The 24145-nt window shown below is 50.1% G+C and overlaps 1 protein-coding gene across 2 annotated transcripts in view; it reads right to left on the minus strand.

The window, feature by feature from the left end:
• TENM4 (teneurin transmembrane protein 4) overlaps positions 1-24145 on the minus strand; it is a 2958785-nt gene that overhangs the window by 362897 nt on the left and 2571743 nt on the right. For both annotated transcript variants that reach the window (XM_078058602.1, XM_078058603.1), the window contains 2 exons: positions 10396-10683; positions 6092-6361 (listed from right to left, as the gene is read on the minus strand). In XM_078058602.1, coding sequence (XP_077914728.1) covers positions 6092-6361; positions 10396-10683 — 558 coding nt within the window. The remainder of the gene's footprint in view (positions 1-6091; positions 6362-10395; positions 10684-24145) is intronic.

The raw sequence follows: 24145 nt of genomic DNA on the forward strand, positions 1-24145 counted from the left end.
TATCTAAAACAGTGCCTGGCATGTAGTAGGTGCTCAATAAATAGCTGGTAAATGATCCTGCTAACTCTCCAGCCTTCCCTCCGAACACACTGTCCCTGTATTTCCAGTTGCACCCCTATCTTCCAGCCTCATGGGACACACTTTCTATTTGTCCACCTTCATGCCTTGTCTACACAGAACACCCTTTCTTCTTCCTTTTTACCTGTTAGTTTTTTCCATCCCTCAAAGCCCAGGGGCCAGCACTTCTTCCATTAAATCTTCTCAGATACCTTCTGGTTGGCATTTTTCTCTTAACCCTCTATGATCCCTACCTTAAATGTCTTTTCTCCCAGCATGTCACAGTCTGAGAATGGCCTGGTATGATCTCTAGCTCTAAATCAGCTCTAACAGGTTATGGATTCAGTGTCTTTCCTGTAAGCTTCCAATACTGACAAAGAACTTTATGTTCTGGAAATAGCTAGAATCACCTCCCAGATTTTATGTGTACACACACACACACACACACACACACACACACACAGTACATGCTGAACTAATAAAAACACGTTTCTATAAAACAGAACAAACTGTGGAGTGCAGTGTTCAAGAAAGATAATGGGCACTGGGGAGAGGCAGATCTGGACTCAAACCCTGGCTCTACCATTCACTAGCTGTGCAACCTTCAGCAAGTCACCCGACCTCTCTGAATCTGTTTCCTTAGCTGGAAATTGAGGAAAGGTTAAGAGTCAATGGGCTTGATGTCCCTAAGATGCTTCTAGCTCCCTGATTCTCAGATTCCCAGATTCTCTAATAGGCCCTTTCTAATCCTTTTTGGAACTCGGGGCCTTACAGCCCTCATTTTACTGCCCAGTCAGAGAGTCAAATCCCTAATTCCTCTGCTTTCCCAGGAGGTAGTGTGGGCCAGCTCACGAGACAGAAGGGTTGTCAAATGTGGACGTCCAATCCCTACTCAGGCCAAGGGGGCCCGGCTTCCTATCCTACAAGATGGAGCTTTGTGCACACAATGGCTGGGTAGCTGTAGTACTTGGGCCACTTAGGGAATTAATGATAGATATTCTTATAGATTTTTTAAACCATGTCTCATGAACATGGGGCCAGGGAGGGTAGAGGATAAATTGAGTTAAATTGGTAATGAGCTTCTTTCTCACTGTGCTTTGGAGATGCTCACCTAATCTTCTGACTCTGAATAAGCAATCTGGCTGCCTAATTAGGTTAACCAATAATTTCCCTTTTGACACCTAGGCTGCATGATAATTTGGGGGTAACCGTGATTCTCTTTCATCATTTCTTTTCTAGATGCATTTCTCGATTTGCCTCTGGGATTAAAGCACAGAGTAGATTCTCACTATTTGCTAGACCTACCATGCCTCTTCACACACGCCTCTAAGCCTTGGCTTGTGCAATTTCCTCTGCTGGGAATGCCTCTCTCGGAGCCCTGATGCTTAGCGAAATCCTCCGTGGCCTTCAAGCCCAGGTGCATAACGTGAGTGGAAAGAAGGAATAAGCCTTTGAACCCTCAGGGTAAAACCAATGGCTACTTTTACTGTCATTCCACAGCTCCTTGAGAAATTAATATTAATAGCTCGCATTAATTAAGGACCAACACAGACCACATGCGTCACAAATGTTGTAGCATAGGCTCATAGTAACATGTCAAGGAAAGAAGATGATATGCTCTTTCTGTGTGTGTGTGTGTGTGTTTTTTATTGTGGTAAAACATATATAACCCTTTAAGCCAGTGCTAAGTGTACAACTCAGCAGCATTAAGTACATTCACACTGCTGTACGGCCATCAGACTATTCATCTTCGGAATTTCTGCAGCATCCCTAACTCCCCATCCCCCTCCTCTCCGTCCCTAGTAACCACGGCTATGTTGTTTCGGAAGTGAGGGAACCGTGGCTCGGGGAGGACGGGGGACTTGCCCAAGGTTTCAGAGCTGGACGTGGCACCGCGAGGATATGAGGCCAGGTCTCCTCATTAGACTCCAGAGCCGCTGCTCTTTCGACCCCGCAATGGTGCCTGCTACCCCTCCCCTGTAGAGAGAGACACAAGGATGTCTGTCATGTCTCCACCCCCCTGCTATTCATCTAGACTCCTGATTCCAGAATGATGCCCAGCACACCGAGGGAGCTTGGGATAGATGGAGAACAAATTACAATAGGAATCTATAACAGAGACATCGTGTCAACCAGACCCAGTGGTTGGGAATGGAGCTCCGATCATGACCTTTGCTTTCTAAAAACCACTTACTGCGCACCGACTGTGTGCCTGGCCTGTCCCCTAGCCTGCGGGCCCCGCCTCAGCATGAGAGGCCCGAGGGCTGGCTGTGCCTGACGGCCCTGGGGTGGAAGATTTGTGTTTCTGTTACCCAGTCAATCCTGTATTTATTTTGGATATTAAGCAGTGACATAAAAGCTGCTGACATTATCCTTCAGGGGCAGAAATTGGCTTTAATGGACCCCATAAAAGTTATTATTGATGGCAGCTGCGTGCCGCATCACTGTGACCTCAGCAAAAGCCTCCACCGCTATCAATACTGTTGACAATTACTATTGACTAATGCAAGGCCGGGCGGGGAGGCAGAGTGGATGTTCCTTCCCGTGGCTGGAAGTCGCTGGGGGTTACTTTGCTTTCACCTTTGGTCAGGATCTCTGAGAACTTGGTCACACATTTTTGGTGGCCTCAATTGAGAGTCCAACACTTACTGATTCAAATGGAGCTGGGCAAAGGGCTCGGACTATAGGACTGGAGAGATCTGACTTCCAACCCAAGCTCTGCTGACCTGCTGACTTAACCAGCTACATAGTCTCTGCTAGGTCAGTTGACCTTTTTGGAGCCTCAGTTTTCCCATCTGGGAAATAGGAATGCCATGGCATCTTCATGAGGATTAAAGGCAATTACACATGAGCAGTGGCTTGACACATGGTGGGCCCTCAGGATGGCTCCCCCATACTCCCGAAAAGCAGCCACACGGTGAGGGGCTGGCTAATGCACCCAGTGCGACAGAGCCCCGTTCTGGTGCTAAGACCTGAGTTCTCATCAGAGAAGGAGAACTGGGGCCGGGGATGAATGCAAGACAAAGAGAGGAGGGCAGGGGAGGGAGAGGGAGATGCGAGGGGCAGCAGCCAGGACAGAACCAGACTTCTGTGTAGGGCCTGGCTCCCGCTCTTGCCATCTTCATCTCCCGGGCCCCTCAGCTGTAAGCTGGGGAGACCGCGGTGAAAACAAGAGCGCTGTCGACCTCATCAGCAGATAAAAGGGAGCCATTCCTACGGCGCATGAGCTGTCAGTATGATTGATTGTCACCGTTTAGACCCTATGAGTGTAGCTTCCTAGCTAGCGGCAAGTGGATAGGCACGCGGGCACCTGCGGGTGTCTGGGCTTGGGGAGTCCCAGCCTGGAAGGGCTGTGGAGGCCAGGGGGCCTTCATTAGGTTCACCTGCCCACCTCCTTCACCTGCCTGTCTTCCCTGAGTACAGCGAGGCTTAAGTGCTGCAGCCAGCGTTGAAAGGGACGATCAGAAGGAAAAGGTGGCCGGGCCAGGGGAAGCAGGCAGCCATTTCCTGTCCCCCTCATCAAAGGCAGAAGCTCTTCAGGCTCCTTGACTCTGTCATTATCACCCAACAGAGGCTTAATTCAGCTGTAATTCAGCTCTCAGGGAATATACAATAATGTGGGTGGTGTGCACCTCACTCTGTCATGACTTTATGGAAAAATGATCATTTGTCACCATGGCAAGAAGCCTTCAAAAGAACAAACAGCCCAAGTCTTTTGCTGCAGAGGAAATTCACTGTCACCAGGGCTACAAGGATAAAGATTTTTAGAGCCATAGAGGCCCGAGTTCAAATCCTGTCTTGCTGTGTGACTTCAGCAGGTATCTTGACCCCTCAGTGCACAGTTTCCTTATTCTGTGCAAAAGGGATAATAAAACCTGCTTCAGAGGGGTGTTGGGTGGGGGAGATGAGATGCTAGAATCAAAGCACTGGTACTGTGCCTGGGGTCTGCAGCTCAGCAGCAGCTACTCAATGTTGCTACTGTCCTTTTCTTCTCGTGCACCTTCACCTGAATGCAAGCACTTTGAGTCACAGAACCCCAGATCCAGAAGGGCCTGCAGGTCATCCAGCTCAATTATTCCCCAACGATGTTCATCAGAACACTGAACCCATCAGACACTCTGAGAATAAAGGGTTCCATGCTCAGATCAACTGGGGGAATGCTGCAGATCCTTGGTGATTTACCTATTAGCATGCACATTTTAATAAAGGCTCTGAGAAGTCCTTCAGTAAAGAAATTGGTTTAAATTCATTCAACATAGTGCTTCCTACATTATTTGACCACAGAGCACTTTCCTGCTGTCATCCCCACCCCAACCTAAGAACATTAACATTCTCAGATATAGGAAATGCAGATTTGGTTTAAACTGCTTATTTTATAGATGAGGAAACAGAGGCCCAGAGAAAGGATCCAACTTATCCAGTGGCACATCCCAGGTCAGTGATGGAACTGAGGCTTCCTGCCTCTTAATCAGAGACCATTATCTCTGTACAGGCCTCACACATCAAATCCCTGCTCTGGTTCAGCGCATGGTGGGAGTGGAGAGAGAAGGGGCTGCTGGCTCGGCTTAGGCCTCAGTGAGAAGGTGGACGAAGGAGTGTGGATGTCTTGTCACTGCAGAGAGGGGCATCTCCTTCAGGTGCTGAGGTCACTGGCCCTCTCACAGGGCTGGTTGGGGGTCAAGGGAGGGAGACAATGCCAAGCCAGCATATGGCACTGCTTCTCCCCTTCCCCCCAGACAGGTGCACAGGCTCCCTAGGAAAACCTCTGAGCTCTCCAGGAGGGGTGGTGGAATGGATATTTGGAACTGCTGCATCTGACACTTTAAGGAAATAAATTTCCCACCTGACCCTGACCTTACCTGGTCTCCTGCCTGACTCCAGATCTGGGATTGTATTGTGCATAACCTAGCTAGAGCATCCTTTTCAAAGACTAAAACTGCCTAAGCCTTCACCTCTGATGTGGTCCCCACCCTGACTCTGGGGAATCCTGGACAGGAATCACTAGGATCCTGCATTTGGAGCTAGAAACAGTAGGGGGCACTGGTGCCTGGCTTGGCCGAGTTTTCACTCACATTGCCCTTCTCACTCTGGTATGGAAGCACCAGCAGACCCCCTCATTAAACTTCTGAGAAACAAGAGCCCTCTCCTCCCCTGGGCAGAGGGGCTGTCCCTGGTCTCTGCCACCCTCCCCAAGACTTCGCTGCCAGACCCAGTGGGTGCCTCCTCAGTTCTCACCTGGGTCCACAAAGCTGCCCAGAGCGTGGCAGGGCACAAAGGGCAGGGAGATTGTCTGAGCAGCACCCTGCAGGGCTGCATCTAACCCAGAGCCCCTCAGACATCTGCCAACAAGGTCCCAAAAGGAAGGAGGAAAGTTCTGAAACCAGGTTCCCTTTCTTCCACCTTAAAAAGGAGGCATGTGAACTAGCCCTCTTCTTTTTCTCCCACAACATCACTTGGGCCTTGGAAGAAGGGCTGCAGAGGTGAGAGGGGGATAGAAAGCCCAGAGCCTGCATGTCCCCAGATCTGCAGCTGAGATCAAGGGAAAGCGGGAGCAAATCCTCAAGTTTTAAGTTACCCCAACATGACAGTTTTTGTTTAAGGCCGTTCTCTGACCAGCATAAGACCCTGGGGCAGGGTGCACCTACGGCGACTGCCCAGGACTACTGAGCCCCTGGAGACTGGAGGCTGAGCAGGATTCAGGCAGCACCAGACACGGCTGACGCGATGGACAACAAGCTGCTGGGGACCCGTGACCACTGCTCCCCCACACAGAGGCACCTTGCAAGGAATCACCCTGTGCTTTAGGCACCCCCCGATCTGGAAACAAAGAGCAGCGACCCAATCTCTGGTGTGTCACCTGTGGGTGGGTATTTTGGGTGACCGTGCAAGAGGCTCTGACTTCTGACCACTGAGAGCAAAGCAATTTTTCACCAAGGTCACCAGAGCCCCAGCGATGGAGCAGAAAATCAATATTGTAATGAAAAGCCTGGCCTCGAAAGCCAGGCGCCTGGCACAGGCCGCGCGGGCCACTCACCAGTCTCGGTGTTCTCGTGCTCCGTGTCGGTGAGCGTGAGGTTGGAGTTGGCCCGGCTGGATAGGCAGGAGCTGCGCCCCGACCGTGTGCTCCGGCCCCACAGCTGCACGGGGTGCTCAGGGGACAGCACAGTGTCGGCCTCCACGTCGGCGTCGGAGCTGGCCCCCATGGAGTAGCCGCAGTGCGGGAGGCCTATGTCTGTCCGGTACAGGGTCCCATGCGGGGGCGTCACCTCTCCCAGCCCCAGCTCCCGCAGGCTGAAGTTGGCTCCTGGGAGGAAAGGCAGGTGAGCGTGGTTAGGGTCTCCCCGCCAGAAACCTGAGCCCTCAGCCTGGAATTCACTGTCGTGTTTGGAGCTTGCGTGCTGTTCCGTGCACAGGCCTCTCCGCCTAAACGGCTCCTCGCCCCTCCTCCACCAGCCCAACTCCTCCACATCCTTTAAGGCCCAACTCATACAGCACCTCCTTTGTGAAATTCCCCCTCACACCTACACCCTGTGCAGCAGTCATTGCTTCTTGCAGCCAAGCTCCCTCTGAGAGTCCTTGGCCCCGGTCATCCCACACAGTAGGACCAAGGGCCTGACCCTTCCGCTGCTGCTGACCTCAACAGAGGCAGGGACCATGTCAGACTCATTCCTAAATGGGGCTCAATAGATGTCTGTTAAATTGATGTCTGGTCCAGGGAGGAGTTGGCAGAAAGCAGCACTCCTGAGCAGGGCAGACGCCTAGTTGAGGAGATGCAGATGGCTGCCCCAGGACCGGAAGGTCCTTTCTGGCCAGGTCAGGAAAGCCTGGAGCATGACATGGAAGATGGGGACTGGCAGAGAGAAGTGGGCCTCACGCAGGCCACGGGCCCTGCCTTCCGCTTCCTCATGCCACGCGGGGCTCGGGACTGTGGCGAGAATCCGCAGGCTTTGGAGTAATCCAGGGAGCCAGAGCTGGGTTGCTGAGAGGTCTGGAGGGCTCAGGAAGGCCTGGAGATGTCCAGGACTGAGGCCAGGGAAGACATGGGTGAGGGGAATTCACTTGGGGATTTGTATTTGAGTAATATTTCTCCTTCCATAGTAAACACAGCTTCCACGTTACCTGAATGTTCATTCAATGTCTATTCAAGGACAGCTTCTCCCATATTTCTAATATTCCCATGAGTGTTTTGGGGATGAGAAAGAGGGGGTGGACAAAGGCACCAAGGGCCATATCCCAATTAAACCACTGATCTGGCAGAGGGCGGGAGCTCAGAAAAGAGGTCTGCTGACGACAGTGAACTTGGAGAACAGAGGAAGAAGAGATATCCGAGCTTGGAAGGATTCCTGCAACCAGGGCCAGGGCTGAATAGGAAAGCCTGCAAAGGCAAGTGAGCAGGTCTCCTCCCCTGGTCCTGGAGGGGACCTGCCAGAGAGGGAGGAGGGGAGACAGCAGGAGAGCTCCGACCACAGTCGTGGGCATCACTCTGCAAATCAGCCCTGTGCTCCTCAGTGTCCCAGGCAGCTCTGGGTGCAGCACCTCTGTCCTGGCACAGAGTGGGTGCTCCGTAGAAGTTGTAAGAAAACAGACACGCTCTGGCAGGACTTTGGTGGATGGATAGAGAGAGAGGGAAGGAGGGGAGAAGAGACCACCTGGGCCGCTGCTGAAATCAGAGCTGCGGGGCGCGGGGGGCGTTGCCCCAAGCCACCCATGCTCAGGTGGTTCATGTTGCCCCAGCCTTAATTTGAGGCTACAATCAGGAAACAGTTCTATACTGGCTGGCAACTGATGCCCGAGTCTCGTCCCACCCAGTGCCCCCCACCTCTGCTCTGTCTACTTCAGCCCCTTCCCTAGAAACAACCCCTGGCCTCCCCGTGATGCAGCACAGCAGGGGCCTCTGAGCTCTGCTCAGTGGCCAGGCAGACGTCCGCGGTTGGTCAGGGTATGGGTCAGATGGATGTTAAATATTTTGAATATCACGCTATGTGCCATACTCCAGTCTGCCCTCCCTTTGTGCTCTCCTTCTAAGTAGAAGAAACTCCAAATTGGAGCCTAAATCCCAATCCCCTCAGTCTGCGTCCCACCCTCTCTGCACACCATCCTCCCTGCTTGCCCCATTTACCTCTCTCTGATCTCCCTTCTCCACCCCTGTCTCGTTCCCCGCCCCAGCCCCTGCTCATATTCCTGCCCTGATGGGCTGGCCCTCTCAAGGGAGGCCAGTCACACACTAGAAGAATGTGAAATAAACAGTGCAGGCTGCATCCATTTCCATGTGGCTTGTGTGCCCTACATGCCCGTTTAGGCAGCCAGACTCAGCATGAGTATGAGTGAGCTGAGACATCTCAGGACTGAGAAATGCAAGGTGAGGGATGATTCTAAGGGTTCCCTGATCCCTGTGAGCCAGCCCAGCCCCCCTGAGGTGGGAGTTTAGGAGATTTATTTCACCAAATGTGAGAAGTCCTTATGATCTGTTTGCTTTATGTCCTTTTGGCCTCTTTCCTCAGGATCCCAGGACATGGGAGGACATACCACCTCACTCAACATCTAGTTGTGCAATCTTGGGCTGGTGCAATCACTGGAGCCTCAAAGTTCCTCTCTTTAAAATGGGGATGATAATCTACGACCTGCTACCCTCACAGAATTTTTAGGGATCAAGGGAGGTAATGGATAGGCAAGTACTTTGTAGACTACCATGGCCAGGCCTGCCTATGACATGGGAATGCTTTTGACTTATTATTGATAAAGACAAGGGGGGGGCTCTTCTCTGCAGACTCATGTGCTAGGGTGACACACAGGCTAAATGGGGCCAGTCAGGGCTGGCTGAGCTCTATCAAGCATGGGCAGAAGACAGCTGGAAGAAAGCTTTGATACCAGTTTGTCCCTTCCCTTCCTTGAGACCCAGAGAAGGCAATTCATGGTAGGCAGCGTTTATGAAGCACCTGCCCCATGCCAGGCATTGTGTCAAGTGCTTTATTTACAATCCTCATTAATTCTCAGGAGCACCCTACTATTAGGAGTCATCACTGGTATCCCATCGCCCAGGTGAGGAAGCTGAGGGTAGTAAAAATGGCAGATCCAGAATTCAAATCCAGATCTGTCAGTTGCCAGTCTGAGCTCTAAACCACAAGCTGGATAAGAGCTAAAGACCCTTCCTCTTCCAAGCCTGAGAGGCAGCCTTACTAACAGGTCAGCCCTCATGTGGATTCAGTCCTGTGAGAGGCCTGGTGGGTGTCAGGCTATATGAGGGTGTGTGTGTGTGGCCAGTTCCTCTTACCTCTGGGACCTGGAGCAAATGATGCAGCTTGGCGTTGTTGTAAGGATTAGATAACAATGCCAAAACATAGCTAAACTACACAGCACACTGCCTGGCTAGCCCTGGCTGGAAGGGGAGCTGGTGGGGCAGAATCAGCCACCAGTAGTAGCCCATTGGGCATCACAGAAGGCTCACAGCTCTTTAGGCAGAAAAACAGGAATCACTGATGCACCAGGGTAGGGAAGGAATACCATGGCATGCGTGGGAATGATGAGTAGGTCTGCAGGGCTGGAGCGCTGGTGGTAGGGTGTGGAGAGGGAGGGGATGGAACAGTCCAGGGAGAGAAGTGGATTTGGGGAAAGGCCCTTATGCCAGGTAAAGGAGCTCAGATTGAGGGCAAGGGGGAGTCATTCCCAACTTCACTCTAGCTGCAGTGCACAGAATGGCCCAAAGGGGACAGCACTGGGTGAAAGGGGCTGTGGTCAACCCTCCGGGAGAGATGACAGTGGCCTGAACTGGGACAGTGGCAGAGTGGGGGAAGAAGAGGGATGGATTTGAAAGGTATTTCAGAGTAGGATGGACAGGCTTTGGTGACTACTATATTCAGGAAGTGAAGGAGAGGAGTCAGGTGCCAGGATGTTAGGTCTATCTCAGGACCGTCTTCCTCCCAAGGTTAGGACAATGCTTGAGGCAAAGAAGGTGATTTTTTGTTGAATGGATACATATATGACAAGTAAAACCAACAGCTGTTTGATGTTAGTATGCTTACCACTTACAACACGCCGCTCTTCAGCAGCGGGAGACTGCTCAGGCCCATCTGCCAGATGAGGACTGAGGCCTAGAGGAGAGCGTGGGGGTTCTGAACTCAACCCCGGGCAGCCCAGCTCTCAACCACCTCTTTATGCCAACGGACCGGGTGAGCGTGAAGATGAACAAACTAAGAATGAGTTACAGGCAGGCTCCGTCCAGATCCAGGTGCCAAAAGAGCCGAGGCCCGGCGTTGACCCGCGTCCAGCCCGCCTGCCTGCTCCCGTGCCCACGCACCCAGGTGCTCACCTGCCCCCAGCCCCGCCCCTGGCCGCCCTCACCTGCGCGGCAGAACTCCTCGGCCTCCTGCGGCACCATGTCCTTGACGCGGCCGCCATAGGCCAGGCGCGCGTCCTGGTCGTAGGCCTTGAGGGTCTCGCTGGAGCTATAGGACTTCTGCGGAGCCTTGCCCTCCTCGCTGTCCGCTGACGAGCTGGTGTAGCGGCGCTCGGCGTCGCGGCGCCGGGTCAGCGAGCGGTACGGCTTTCTCTCCTTCACGTCCATGGCCTCCGGCCCGCGCTCCTCCACATCCACGAACAGGGTCCTCGCGGCACTCAGGGCCGAGCGGTCTGGAGCCGGGGAACCAAAGACAGGGCGTGAGCTCAGGCCCCAGGAGGCAAAGGCAATACTGCAGTCTACCTGGACCTGACTGGCCCCGCGAGGCTGGGGACGAGGGACTTCAGACTTGGAGGGGGGCGGGCGCCGATCCGCCGGCCACACACAAGCAGAGGGGGACCTGCCCTCAGGGCCCCTGATGATGAATCCTGGCCCCTCCTGCTACTCCGCCTGCCCACCAGGAAGATGCCTCAGCCTCTCTTCCAGTGATGGGTATCAAGGAAGTCGGCATCAAAGACCAGGGGACACTGATTTCCGTAATCCCTCTACATGGGAATCATGTGTTTGTTCCCATCACATCCCCAGCTGGGACAGGGCCTGACACAGAGCAGGGGCTCCTTAAGAATTTGTGAAATGAATGACCATACTCAGGCACTGGCGTAAATATAAATTGACATAAATCTCTTCCTCCCCAAGACCCCCTCCAGGGCAGGTCTCAGCCTGCACTCCACAGCAAACTCTGTTCATCTCCTTAAAGAGCTCTCTTTGAGCTATGAACAAATGGGCCCATATGTTCTAACCTGGAAAGCTCCATCACTTTACTCAGCCGAAGAATGGTCTGAGGTTACCACTTGGTGTCTTTGGGATTCATCATGGATCCCAAGTGTCTACTGTAGACTTCCTTCTATGTGTTTTCCATGATTCAGAGTGCAAACATTTGTGATTTTACTGGTGCCCCATAATAACCATAAAGCATATAAGACAACTATTTTAACTCCCATTTTATACATGGAGCAACAGTGACCCAGAGCCAAGGCCACAGGGTGTATCAGTAACCAAGCCAACATTAGTAGACTGACAATGCCTTGGGGTTGCAACTAGAGACAATCAAGATGTGTAGGTGATACTTTTTGGGACCTAGTTCTCAAAATGCCCCTGGAAATTAGTTCGAACCTGACCTAGGATACACAGAAATCAAATCATCTTACTGGGGCCCAAACCCACAGTTCTGACCTCTGGCTTCTTAACCTTCAGCCTCCTGGCACTGGCTGAGCACCTGAGGGGCAGGGCTGGAGGCAAGACCGGTGATAATACTTTCTACCCCAGGGTCTGTAAAACCTTCTTGCCTGCAATCCATAATTTGAAAAGCATCATACATTGTGGCTGGATACATATATTTATGTATGTGAATGCGTGTGTTTATGTGTATAAAATGGAAAAAAGATTCACAAAACCGAAGTGACTGCAATGATGAGCAACGTACTCTGATATTTCCTATTTCATTCTCTTTCACTTTTTAAAAAAGGCTGATTATAACTCCCTAAATTGACCCAATAGTAGCTTTTGACCCAAAGCACTTTTCTGGTCTAATTTGGATGAGGATGTATGGTGACTGTCACCTAGCCTCTGTGACCTCTGGCCCTTTACCTCCAGCCCATCCCCCCGAGTGACAATAATGGTGATGATAATCTAGAGTAAGCACTAAAGTAATGTTAGCCACTGTGACTAATAATTCATAATATCAATAATGGTTTCACAATAAGAGCCAATATACTGTAGTAACTAATACTTATTGAGTACTTACTTTCACTAATATTATATGTGATACTATTTTAATCCTTACTTCTATTCCGTAATATAGGTATGATGATTATCTGCAAATTACAGATGGGAAATTGTGAGGTTAAGTATACTGCCCAAGGTTACATGGCTCTTGATTGGTGGAGCCATCATCCTGACCCAGGGGTTGAACTCGGCACATGGGTACAACCACTCGATGATTTTGGCTCTGTAGGCTATACCACATTAATCTCCTAAGCCCAGATCACGCCGCTGCCCTGCTTACGCCTCCGTAGCAGCTCTGTGGAGGCTTCGGGATAAATTCCAGTGTCTTGGTCAAAATGGAAGGCTATTCTTTGATCTGGCCCAACTCACTTCCTTCTCACTGAGCCACTTGCAACTTTCCTGGACATTAATTCTGCGGCCTCTCTATCTCTGTGCCTGTTGATTTATCATTGTACATCCAGGTAACTGGATGAGGTGTATCCACGTCGGCCTCTGCCCCTGACTGCAGTTCCTTGAGGACAGGCCTGGCATCCAGAGCTCATGAAATGTGTGCTAAATGAATGAAAGAATAAAATTACGACAGCTACTTTTTTACTTCTTACCAATCGTCAGGTGGTATAAAATATTGGTAGTTTGACTTAGGTACATCTGAAATTGAACTGAAGGCATTGCTTAGATGCATTCTTTTTAAAATTTCAAAAGAAGTCTATATTTGAAGTATGTGTCCACCGTTTATTTAGCAGCGTGTGACCCAGGACAAGTTATTTAACCTCTCTGTGCTTCAGCTTCCTCATCTGTAAGACAGTACCAGCCTCTTAGGGTTGTTCTGAGAATGAAATGAGTTAATACATGCCCCTGGGAGATACTGTCACTAATACATAATGGGTGCTCAATAAATGCTAGCCATTATTATCATCAGAAAAAACCCACATTTTATTTGTAAAAGGCCCACTTTAGAAGGCTCCAGCTAAGTGTCAGTTGTAATTGGAGAAGGAACATCCCCTCGGAAACATATGTTAATGAGGCCGAGACACATTTGAGGCTGTTAAATTGGTGGATGACTGTGTCTTCTTATCAGTGTGAGCCTGCTGACCCAAGGCACTGTCTTCACGGCAAAGGCTCAGTAACTACGAATTATTAAGAACACAGTCCTGAAACCCATGGCTTCCCTGTCACAAAGCAGAGACAGGGAGAGCATTTGCCTTGCTCCCATTCCCTTTTTATTTATTTTTTTCTGTTTTAGGCTTAATATAGTAATCCAGTAAACAGTATATTTTTTTTTAAGAGAAGGAGGTCGGTCACGGTTCACACTCGGCTTGGCATTTAATAGAGGAGGAAGAGGCTGGGACGCAAGAAGTGACAGTGGAGAAGAGCTCCCCCCGGAGCGAGGGTCTGCAGTCCAGTGACTCGGAGACCTGGCGGGAGGATGGAGGAATGTTGGGGAAGGGACTGGCTTGGACCCACCCACCGCGACCCTCCTCTGCGGGCTGGGCAAGGCACCCCATACACGTTCATGTGTAAACATGTCAGTCCCTCCCTACCCTGCTGACCAGGGGTTCCCCACACCCCAAAGTCCATTAGCTTGACCTTCCTGACCCTCCCTCTGCCCCTTCCCACAGCTCACAGAGCACCTAGCTTCTCCCAGATGCACACCCTCTGTTTCTGTCCCTCAGAGCTGCCGATTATCTCTCTTGACTGTCACTGAGCTTCCACATCCCTGTTTCACTGGGTTCACCTGAGGGAGGCACCTGAGGGAGATGGGGCAGGAGGGTGTAGGCAAGAGGGGGCAGTGCTGCTTCTCTGCTCTCTCCCTGCCTTGTAGTCCTTTGTCTGCTCATCGGATGCCAGGTGGCCCCTCTTCCAGGCCTCTTTCAACATCCTTCCCTGCGCTCACCTGTCCACGCCCGGGGGGTGGGGGTTGGTCCCCGTTTCCTGCCACCACTAGACCCTGGGTGTCTCACCATCCTGACTGGCTCTCCTCACCTGCCCACACTTCTGTCCCTTCATTAAAGTGGGTTCATTTAAAGCATCTGGAGCGGATCCTGTTTCCTGGGGGATCCTGACCCCTTACTATCTGGTTGACTTTCAGTAATCATCAGGACCATCATCATCAGAGTAATAAACCCACAGCTCCTGCTTACTCGGGGCTTACCGCAGGCCCGACGCTGGGCGAAGTGCTTGTGTTAGGTGATCTCATTTAGTACTCACCATCCCACGCTGTAGCGGTCCCTCTTAACGATAAAGAGAACCCGAGGCTTACAGAAGTTAAGTAACTGGCTTAAAGCCACACAGTCAAGAAGTGGATCAAGAGCCGGATCCATCGACCATCCTTCCCACAGCCCTCCACCACGCACTGTGACGGAACGAGCTCCACAGTCCTTCTCCAGCCACCCCATGGCTTGGGGCTCTGGCAAGTCAGGTGTTGGCTTTGTTAGATGCTTCATGAACTACAATGTACCTTATATCTGTAGGCGTAAGGGACTGGAGAAGGACTACTCTCAGTGTCATCATGGTCATCATTATTGACGTGTTGCTATTTCTGAACCACAAATCCTGTAACTGCACACACAGAGCACGTGTGAGACTCCGGCCTGCTCCCGAGGTGTGGCTGGCTGAAACTCTTCTCTGGGTGAAGCCCGGGCACCATGAAGGTGCCTTCAGGGAGGAGTTCATTCCCAAAGCCCGTTCCAGACAGACCTGTGCTGGGCACTGGGCCCGGAGATGAGCAGGATGGGAGCTCTCTCTCCAGGGTGTCAGGCCCAGGGGCAACCATGGGTGCTTTGATGAGCATGACTTGCGGTTCTACACGTTTCTCCTGATGCGGACATGGGTATCATTCTTGGCCTCTCTCTGGGGAAGGAGAATGGGCCCCGGACAGGAGAAGGGAAGAAACATGGATGCATCAAGCCCTGTATGCAGGGCTTTCCACACTGACCTGTAAGAGCTCTGGTCATTTATCATTTCAGAGAGCAGGCGACACGACCTGGGTGGTTGGTCAAATTCACACAGTTGGTAGCTGACTCTAAAATCTACATTTTAGGCTTTTTTCTTTTATACGGAGCTGGGCTCCAATAGACCTGGAAGGTTTGAACAGGTCTGTGAATGTGGGGAGGCCCGGGTTGGGGATGGTGATCAGGGGATGATCTCAGATAGGAAAAGAGGTAATCACAATAAAACAGCCACCATTTATCAAACCCCTACTCGTGCGCCAGGTATTTTGTACATACTATTCTTAATCTCTACAACAATTATGCGGGTTAGATAGATCCTCTTTTATATTTTCTCTTATTTACTCTTATTGTACAAATGAGATGATGAGCTTAAAGAGATTAAGGGACTTGCTCTAGATCCCGAGGCTTCCAAATGTCAGGGCCTAGATTTGAATCAGAAGGAAATGTTTAAACCTCATGAAAGGTATTATACACCTCGTACCACAGGTTAATTCATTTAGTAAGTCATGGCTAAGTACCTTTTCTGTCCTAAGTGCTGCAGAAGATGCACAGAGGTAACACACCAGGCCCTCTTGTTCCCTCCCTCCCCCAGGACCCTCTTCCCACCCTGCCTCTTCTCTCCAACACTGAGTTCCTACCCTGCTGTGCCAAGCCTTGTGTGAGGCATCAGTGGACAAGACAAATGAGCTTCCTACTCCTTGGAGCTTCTAGAACATGGGCAAATCAGACAGGGAGAGAGGCAGGGGAAGGACCACAGGGACCCCTAACCCAGGCCAGATGGGCCAAAGGTGGAGAGAAGATCAGGGACCATTGGCCAGAGAAAGTGACATCTAAACTATGACCCAAAAATGTCAAGTAGAAGTGAGCTAGGCCAGGGGTGCCTGGGTGGCTCAGTCGATTAAGCGTCTGCCTTCAGCTCAGGTCACGATCCCAGGGTCCTAGGATCAAGCCCCGCATCGGGCTCCCTGCTCAGCCAGGAGCCTGCTTCTCCCTCTCCCTCTGCCTGCCGCTCCACCAGTTTACGCTCTCTCTCTCTGTCAAATAAATAATAAAATCTTAAAAAAAAAAAAAAAAAAAAGAAGTGAGCTAGGCCAGACCATTTGGAGGTAAGGAGAGAAAAGAAATCTAGATCTGACTTTCCATTTTCTCTGACCTACAGTAAAAATACGTTTCACCATCCAGAAAATACATACATCTACAAATTTCTAACTAAAACAAGCATTTCAGAAACTATGCCTAATCTTTCCTCAAGGGTAGCACCTGACACTTTCTATCTTATTCTACTCCACTAAAATAGGATTATGGATGGGTTGCCAACCTACAGTTTGAAAAACACCATTCTGATCACAGCATGGATGGAAGTTGGAGGTACAAGAGAACTGGGACAAGGGAGAGACCCATTTATTTCCTGAGTCCAGCCTTGAGGGAGAGGGAAGGGTTGCCGAGAAAGCCTGGGAGAGGAGGAGTGAGCAGCCTGGTGGAAAAAAAGCCATTTCCACGAACAGTCGTCATCCCAGTGACAGGAAAATGCAAACGAGCCTGTGGCAGAGAGCCTGGATGGGAGGTCCCAGGGGAGCGTGTCCTCCAGCTGGGTTTCAGAGGCCCAGATGGGGCTGGGGCCAGAGCTGGCCTGGAAGAATGGCACAGGCATTGGGCCTGCGAGACAAGGGGAGATGGGGGAAAACAAAGCTTTTGGTGTGCGGGGAGAAACTCAAGAAGCAAAGTTGGGCCCTTCACGTGGGCTCCAACAACATTTATGAGGGGCAGGGGCCCAGAGCAGTGGCGGGGAGACTCGAACAGACGTACAGCACTGCCGAGTGACCTCTGCTGCTGCCCAAGCCCTCGGGGAAACGGGGGCGGTTACCACCCTGGGTTTCCTCCCAACCTAGAAACAGCCAGAGATGAACCAGGAAATTGACTGAATTCCTACTGGACTGAAGTTTTATAAGTTTTCCTGAACATAAGCACATGGTGATATTTTTAGTTCTTTGTGTGTCAAGAAGGGCCCATAAATATTTCAGAGCTAAAATGTGTTCTACAAAATATAAGTCCCGGGCATTATCTGTTTGTGTATGTGTGCATAAAATCATCATAAATTTTTACTTTCCTTAGTCCTTCAGAGTTTGGTCTTGCAAGGCCTTTGCTTTAAACTCCAGGGATGTGTGTGATATGAAGGGGGATGCCAGAGGCGGAGGGGACATCTATGCTGTGTTGAGCTATGTGCCACCAGAGGACTAGGCACGATCATCCCCACTTTACAGATTTGGAAACGGAAGCTCAGAGTAGCAAAGCGATGCCTAAGTACATACAATATGCCAAGACTGGAATCTGGGAGCCCTGGTTCCAAGTCTGTGTTCTCTGTTTTGGTACCCAGAGCACATTTCTCTGGCCCGGTCACTTTAGGGAATCTCTTGCTCTTCAAAACAGTGACAGTGATTACAATAATGGTGGCTAAGGGCAAGGTCTTCCTAGCATGACCTCATTTTATCCTCACCATACCCCCAAACCGCCCTTATTTGACACGGGAGAACCCTGGGATTCCGAGCAGTCAGGTGCCTTGCCCAGAGGGCCACAGCAGGGAGGTAGAGAGCCAGGATGCAAACCTGGGTCTACACGACCCCAAGGCTCAAGCTTTTAGTCATAATCTATACTGCTTCCCACCCAGGTCATCTCTTATTTTAATTTCTTTAGATGTTCTATTTGCTTTTTCAGCAGTATTAATTCCTTTGATGAAGCTGGTTAGCACCTAACCGGGCCTTTTTGGGAGGACTGCTTTTATACCTCCTTTTCGAAGTGGCCCCAGACAGTGCTGGGGGCCAAAAAAAGGGCTTTCCTGGGCACCTGGTGGAGTGTGGCCGTGTGCCCAGCTCAGCTAGCGGGACATCCCTAATCAGCGGCTGGCAAGCAGGTGACAGATGGTGCCACTGCTTACATGTGCCATCTCGCCCTTTGGCTGGAGGGCCCGTCATAGGCCAGGTATCAAAGGGCAGGGGGCTGCTGTATGGGCACCATCCTCCGACCCTGAGCTCAGAGAGCTCCCGCCAGGGCTGCCTAGACCCCCCACGAGGGCTGAGTGTGCACAGGACCTGGGACACAATAGGTCCTCAACCCACAGGAGGGAGTATAAGGGCTGTGTTTTCCTGATTCCTCCAACCCAGATTCTTCCCCTCCTGAAGCTACTTACCAGCCAATGATTCCCCTTTATAAATGGGGACCTCTTAGAGTCAGAAAATATGGCATTTACTATCTTCAGATTGAAAGTACCATTAAAGGTCAGCTGGTTCATGCCCTGTCGGATGTCCGAATCCCCTCTGTGGCATCCCCAAGTGGCTGACCCCCTCCAAAGCTGGGGACCTCACTGCCGTCAGGGAAAGCTTTCACTGTGCTTCCTGACAGGGAGCCGAAACTTCTCTTAGCTTCCTTCCAAAGGCCTCAGCTCTACTCCTTGGGGTCCCAGGAAAGAAGTCCAGGGCCTTTGTCCCAGCAATAGCCCTTCTAGAAGATGGGCTTGTCTGTGTGTCCTTGGGCCTTCTCGTCAGGCTGAAGATCTCTTCTAAGATTTTCTTTTTTTTTTTAAGATTTTATTTCTTTATCTGATACAGAGAGAGAGACAGCTAGAGAGGGAACACAAGCAGCAGGAGCGGGAGCCGGAGAGGGAGAAAGCAGGCTCCTGGCTGAGCAGGAAGCCCAATGAGGGGCTTGAGCCCAGGACTCTGGGATTATGACCTGAGCCGAAGGCAGATGCTTAATGACTGAGCCACCCAGGCGCCCCTCTTCTAAGATTTTCAAGCCCTCACCTTCCCAGCGAACTTTCCCGGGCTTTATCCAGCCTCATTCCCTCTTTCCCATCCCACAAGGCTTTCTAAGGGTGAGGTCTAGGGGCAAGGAGTTGGAACAGACACAGTGAGAGGGACAGACACATTTACAGGTGGTCCCAGCACAGTGAACACAAAAGAGCTCCTGACAGAGACCCTCAGGGGCAGAGTCGGGATGGCAGCTCAGGTCGGGTAGGCAGCAGGGAGGCCTGAAGGAGGTGATACCTGAGCCGAGGCCCAACAGCTGCTCAGGAGGTGACTGGGGGACAGGGAAAGGAGTGTGCTCATGTTCATCCACATGCCTCTCACATGGGGTTGGCTAGAACCCCTGGGAAGCCCTTGGTCCCCCATGCACCCCTCTCTTGCACCCCCTGGGCAGCTCCACTCCATGTGGCTTTCTGGGAAGCACACCCTACCTAGCCTCAGGGGCTCTGGCTGTGTGCTGTGACTCAGCTCCTTCATGGACCTTGAGAAACGGTCTGTTCCGCCCCTCAGCTCCCCCAGGAAGGGGCCTTCTCCTTCTCCCTGGAAACCTCACTCAAGGGTCAAGCCGCTAACCCAGGTTTTATTAGAGTGCTAATTCTCTGCAAAAAGTGTGCAAGGGCCCTGCACAGACTTCAGATTTTCTATGGGCTTATTCTGGGCCCCCATTATGAGATAATCAGAGGGAGCGGAGATATAGTTGCGCTGATTAATCGCACATCTCCTACTGTGCACAAGGCTTAAAACCTATAATTACCTGGGGCTCCGGAGTTAGGCCCCCACTCTGAAGGGGAGAGCTGGAGAACACCAGTGAGTCTCTTAGTTTTAACACTAACTCCCTCCAACGCACAGGAGCCCCCCAGATTTGTGAAGATAGTGACTGCTTGTGCCCTCCTTGAGCCGCCCATGACTCTATGTCCAGAGAAAGGAGGGAGCTCTAGGGCGGCTGTGACTTGGTGACAGCCACCCCAGCAAGTCAAAAGCCAGGAGCTGCCAGCTCGGTCATGTTTCCCTTTCTGACCTCAGTTTTCTCTTCTGCAAATTGCAGTGGTATGGGGGTCACAAGTAAGCCATGCCTGAGGACTGCCTTTATGTACACACACACACACACACACACAATGGAACTCAAAGTACTCTGTCAAGGGCTCAGACTTCTGTAAGGTGTAATGATTGCAAAGCCCCTTGGGGAGGAGTCAAGGAGGGTCCTTGCAGCAGACAAAGCTTGTTAGCAAAGGTATCCCGGAAAGGGATGTCCAGTTGCAAAGCAATGGAGAAAGAGGTGGCTTTGGCAGAATTTCACTTACATCTCGGTGTACTCAAGCCTCAAAGAGGTGGAGAGAAAGGCCCATAATGATGGGAAAACCCTCACTGCCTGAAGCTGCCACCATTTTCAATAATTAAAGGCAGACTTAATAGATATTAGGGCCCTCTTTCCAGCAGCTGGGTGGTCAGGCAATTTTTATTTCAATAATTAGCTGCTATAAGTCACACAGAACTGGAGACAGATAAAGGCTGGGCCAGTCTCTCATGGAGCTAATTGTGCCCAGAGTTCTACACGCCTAATCAAGCCTTCCACTGCTCCCATCCCTTTCATCCAAGGCCTCAAAGGACCTTGCCATCGGTAATTAAGTCTCATAAGTGCTGCAAGGAAAGGGATTCTCCTTGATGGTCTGAATGAAGATGAGGCTGCCGGGGTGGAGGTGGGGCAGGCAGCCAGGTGGCTGGCCCCCAAGATGAGGACAGAGATCGAGGAATAGGCCCCATCCCGTGAGCCTGGGCCCTTTAAGCCTTTGGCCACTGTGTACTCTACCCGTAGGCAGGACAACCACAGACCTGCTGGCTTCACTGGCTACCTCCTGTTGAGTCTGGCTCAACCTGCCCCAAACTAGAGACAGGCCAGAGGGCCATTGAAAGCCTTTCTAAATGTATCAACCCGGATGGTCTCTGGAGTCTCTGCAAATGTTAGACATGCCAGGTCAGGCAGAGATAATTCAAATGCTACTCTTCTAGATTCTTAGAATTAGAGGGGAACATAAAGGATATTAGTCACCCACGCCCCATCTGCAGCTTGGATTCCTTCTAGGAATCCACACGGATACCAGCAAGCCTTTGCTTGATCTCAGATGACAGGGCACTCACACCTAACACATTTTATCCTCTAAGCAGTGGCCTTCGAAGTTTTGTTCTGGTAGTGAGCTAGAATTTACTTGTTTCCAGAGGCTTCCTCTTGGTCCTAACCCTGCTTTAGAACCTCACAAACAAGCCTACTCCCTTCCCATCCCCAGAATAAGATCTCTCTTCTTCAGGCTCCAGGAAACAGTGGGCACAGTGGTAAAAAACACAAGCTTTACATCAAAAGCACAGCCTAAAAAGGAAAAACTGATAAACTGGACTTCACCAAAATTCAAACCTGGGCTCTGTGAAAGACTCTGTTGCTAGGATGAAAAGAGCAGCTAAGAAGTGGGAGAAGATATTTGCAAACTGCATTTCCAACAAAGGTCTAGCATCTAGAGTATATAAATAATGCTCCAAACTCAACAGTAAAAAACAAAACAAAACAAAAAAAAACCTCAAACAACCCAATTAGAAAAATGGCCAACAGATATGAGCAGATATTTCACTGGGGAGGATATAGAGATGGCAAATTAGCACGTGGAAAGATGGTCAATATCACTGGCCGTCGGGGACGCACACACCCATCAGAGGAACTAAAATAAAAAATAGTCATAACTCTAAATGCTGGCAAGGATGCAGAGAAACTGGAGCGCCCACACATTTCTGGTAGGAATGTAAGTTAGTACAGCCCCGCAGGAAAACAGTTGGACGCTTTCTCGTGAAAATAAACATGTAATTACTATACAACCTAGTGACTGCACCACGGGTGTTTATCCCTCAGAAATGAGAAATGTTCACACAAAAACCTGTACAGTAACGGTCATAGAAACTTTAGTCATCATAGCGAAAAACAGGGAACAATCTGGATGTCCTCCAACAGGCAAATGGTTAAATAAAGGGAACACCATGGAATACTACTCGGTAAGAAAAAGGAATGACTAATGGTACAATGAATCTCTGGAGAACTATGCTGAGTGAAAAAAAGCCAATCACAAACCTTGGGCGCTGTATGATTCCATTTATGTAACAGTTTTGACAGGACAACATGTTAGAAGTAGAGAACAGATCAGCAGCTGCACGGGGTGAGGGATGGGGTAGGGGTGGGAAGGAGGGGAGGATGGCTATAGAAGGACAGTGGGAGGGGTACCTGTGGGGATGGAAATGTCCACTGTCTTGCCTGGACACACTAGTTACAAGTGATAAAATAGTACAGAAATAAATATACACATACACACAAATAAGTACAAGTAAAACTGGGGAAATCTACATCAAATGAATGGATTGTATCAATGTCCATATCTTGGTTGTGATATCTGCTCTCTTATTAAAGTTTTGCAAAATGTTCCTACTGGGGGAACTTGGGTAAAGGGTACCCAGAATACCTCTGTATTATTTTTTACAACTGCATGTAAACTACAAATATCTTTCTAGAAATCTCGATTAAAACAATAGGTTTTGTGAGTCCGGCACACCTGGGTTTGAACCTTGAACCTGTTATGTACTTCCGGTGCAACTCTGAACAAAGATACTGAGACTCAGTATCCTCATCTGTGAAATGGGGATAGTATTCAACATCTTACTTGGTTGTCTTGAGGCTTACATGAGGCAAACCATGGGAACACTTAGCTCTGTGTCTGGCGCATAAATAAGTACTCAATGAACAACAGTGGTAAATGTTACATTATTATACAGGAAAAATGTTTCTCTGCCTTCTCCTAATTCAGTTTCCACTCACCTTGCTTCCACCCTGGTCATCCTTCTCTGAAAAAGTTCCTTTTGGTGAATGTCACTCTTTAAAATACCAGGGTTAAAAACGGAAGACTGATGCAGTCTCAGAATCAGCAATGCTCTGGCATCTTATTATCTCTAGCCATGCTGCCATACTTTACATGCCGTTTTGGCTAATCATTTGCCACTTACTTCCTGTGTAATGTATTTTTCCCCCAATAAGGTAGCAAGCTGCTCTCAGGCTCACAGTCACTTACCGTTTCTTAAGCATTGACTATGTGTGGGGACAGACACCACCAGCGTGGCGTCACACATCTCTTACGAAGTCCTCGGGATAACTGTGGACGTTAGGTGTGGTGGAAGACTGCTATGGAAATGACACCTCACCGGATCACACCCTTGTGCAGTCTCTCACGCTGACTCTGGGTTTGGCCATTTTGCATGCATTAGCCAAGGGGCCAAGGGGACATTAGCAAACAGGATTCAGAGGCATGAAAAAACCCTTGAGTTTTGGGCTTGCTTTCTCTGGCTACTTCTGGAAAACATCCATCATGTAAGGAGACCCAGGCTGGCCAGCTTGTTGCTAGAGACATGGGACTGAGCCTCCGAGACCCCCAGAGATTGTAGCTGCATGAGTGAGCTCAGAGTCAAACTGGCTGAGCCACCTAGCTCCGCCCAGCCCAGGTTACTGACTCTTAGAAACAGAAACCAGTATGTGGTCACTTTAAGCCACTATGTTTTGTGGTGCTATGTTACATGGAATGGCTAACTGATGCAGGTATTATTATAATTCCCATGTTACAGATGAGGAAACTGAGGCTGAGATCCATTGAAGTACCTTAAAAAAATAGGAGGAAGTGTCATGAGGACAACAAGGATAATGTCTAATGTTGAAAGAGTACTTTAGAGCTTATACATTTCTCCTATATTTTTGCGTGATTTAATCCATCATCCTGTACCTCTCTTTTTTGAGAATGTATCAAAATGACATTTACATTGTATTTATATTTAAGTAGTTGCTTAATTACACGCTCCAGGCTGTGCAGAGATAGGGATCACATATGCCTTGTTCAGCACTTAATCTCAAACTTTGAGCCTTGCAAACAGTGGGCACTTAATATGTAATGACTAACTAAGTGAACAAAGACGCCTGAGTAGCTATGTCCTGATCCTGTATCAGACAGGACTGATGTTCACAGAGGTGAAGTGCTTTGTTGAAAGTCTCACAGCTATAGCAAGAGGCAGGGCTCACAGACAGCCTAGCTCTTTTGCTTAGTGCAAAGGTCTGCCTCAAATTCTCGGTGTATCCCAAGGGTGAG

The sequence above is a fragment of the Halichoerus grypus genome, chromosome 11 (assembly GCF_964656455.1).
Source record: "Halichoerus grypus chromosome 11, mHalGry1.hap1.1, whole genome shotgun sequence".
Taxonomy (NCBI): Eukaryota; Metazoa; Chordata; class Mammalia; order Carnivora; family Phocidae; genus Halichoerus; species Halichoerus grypus.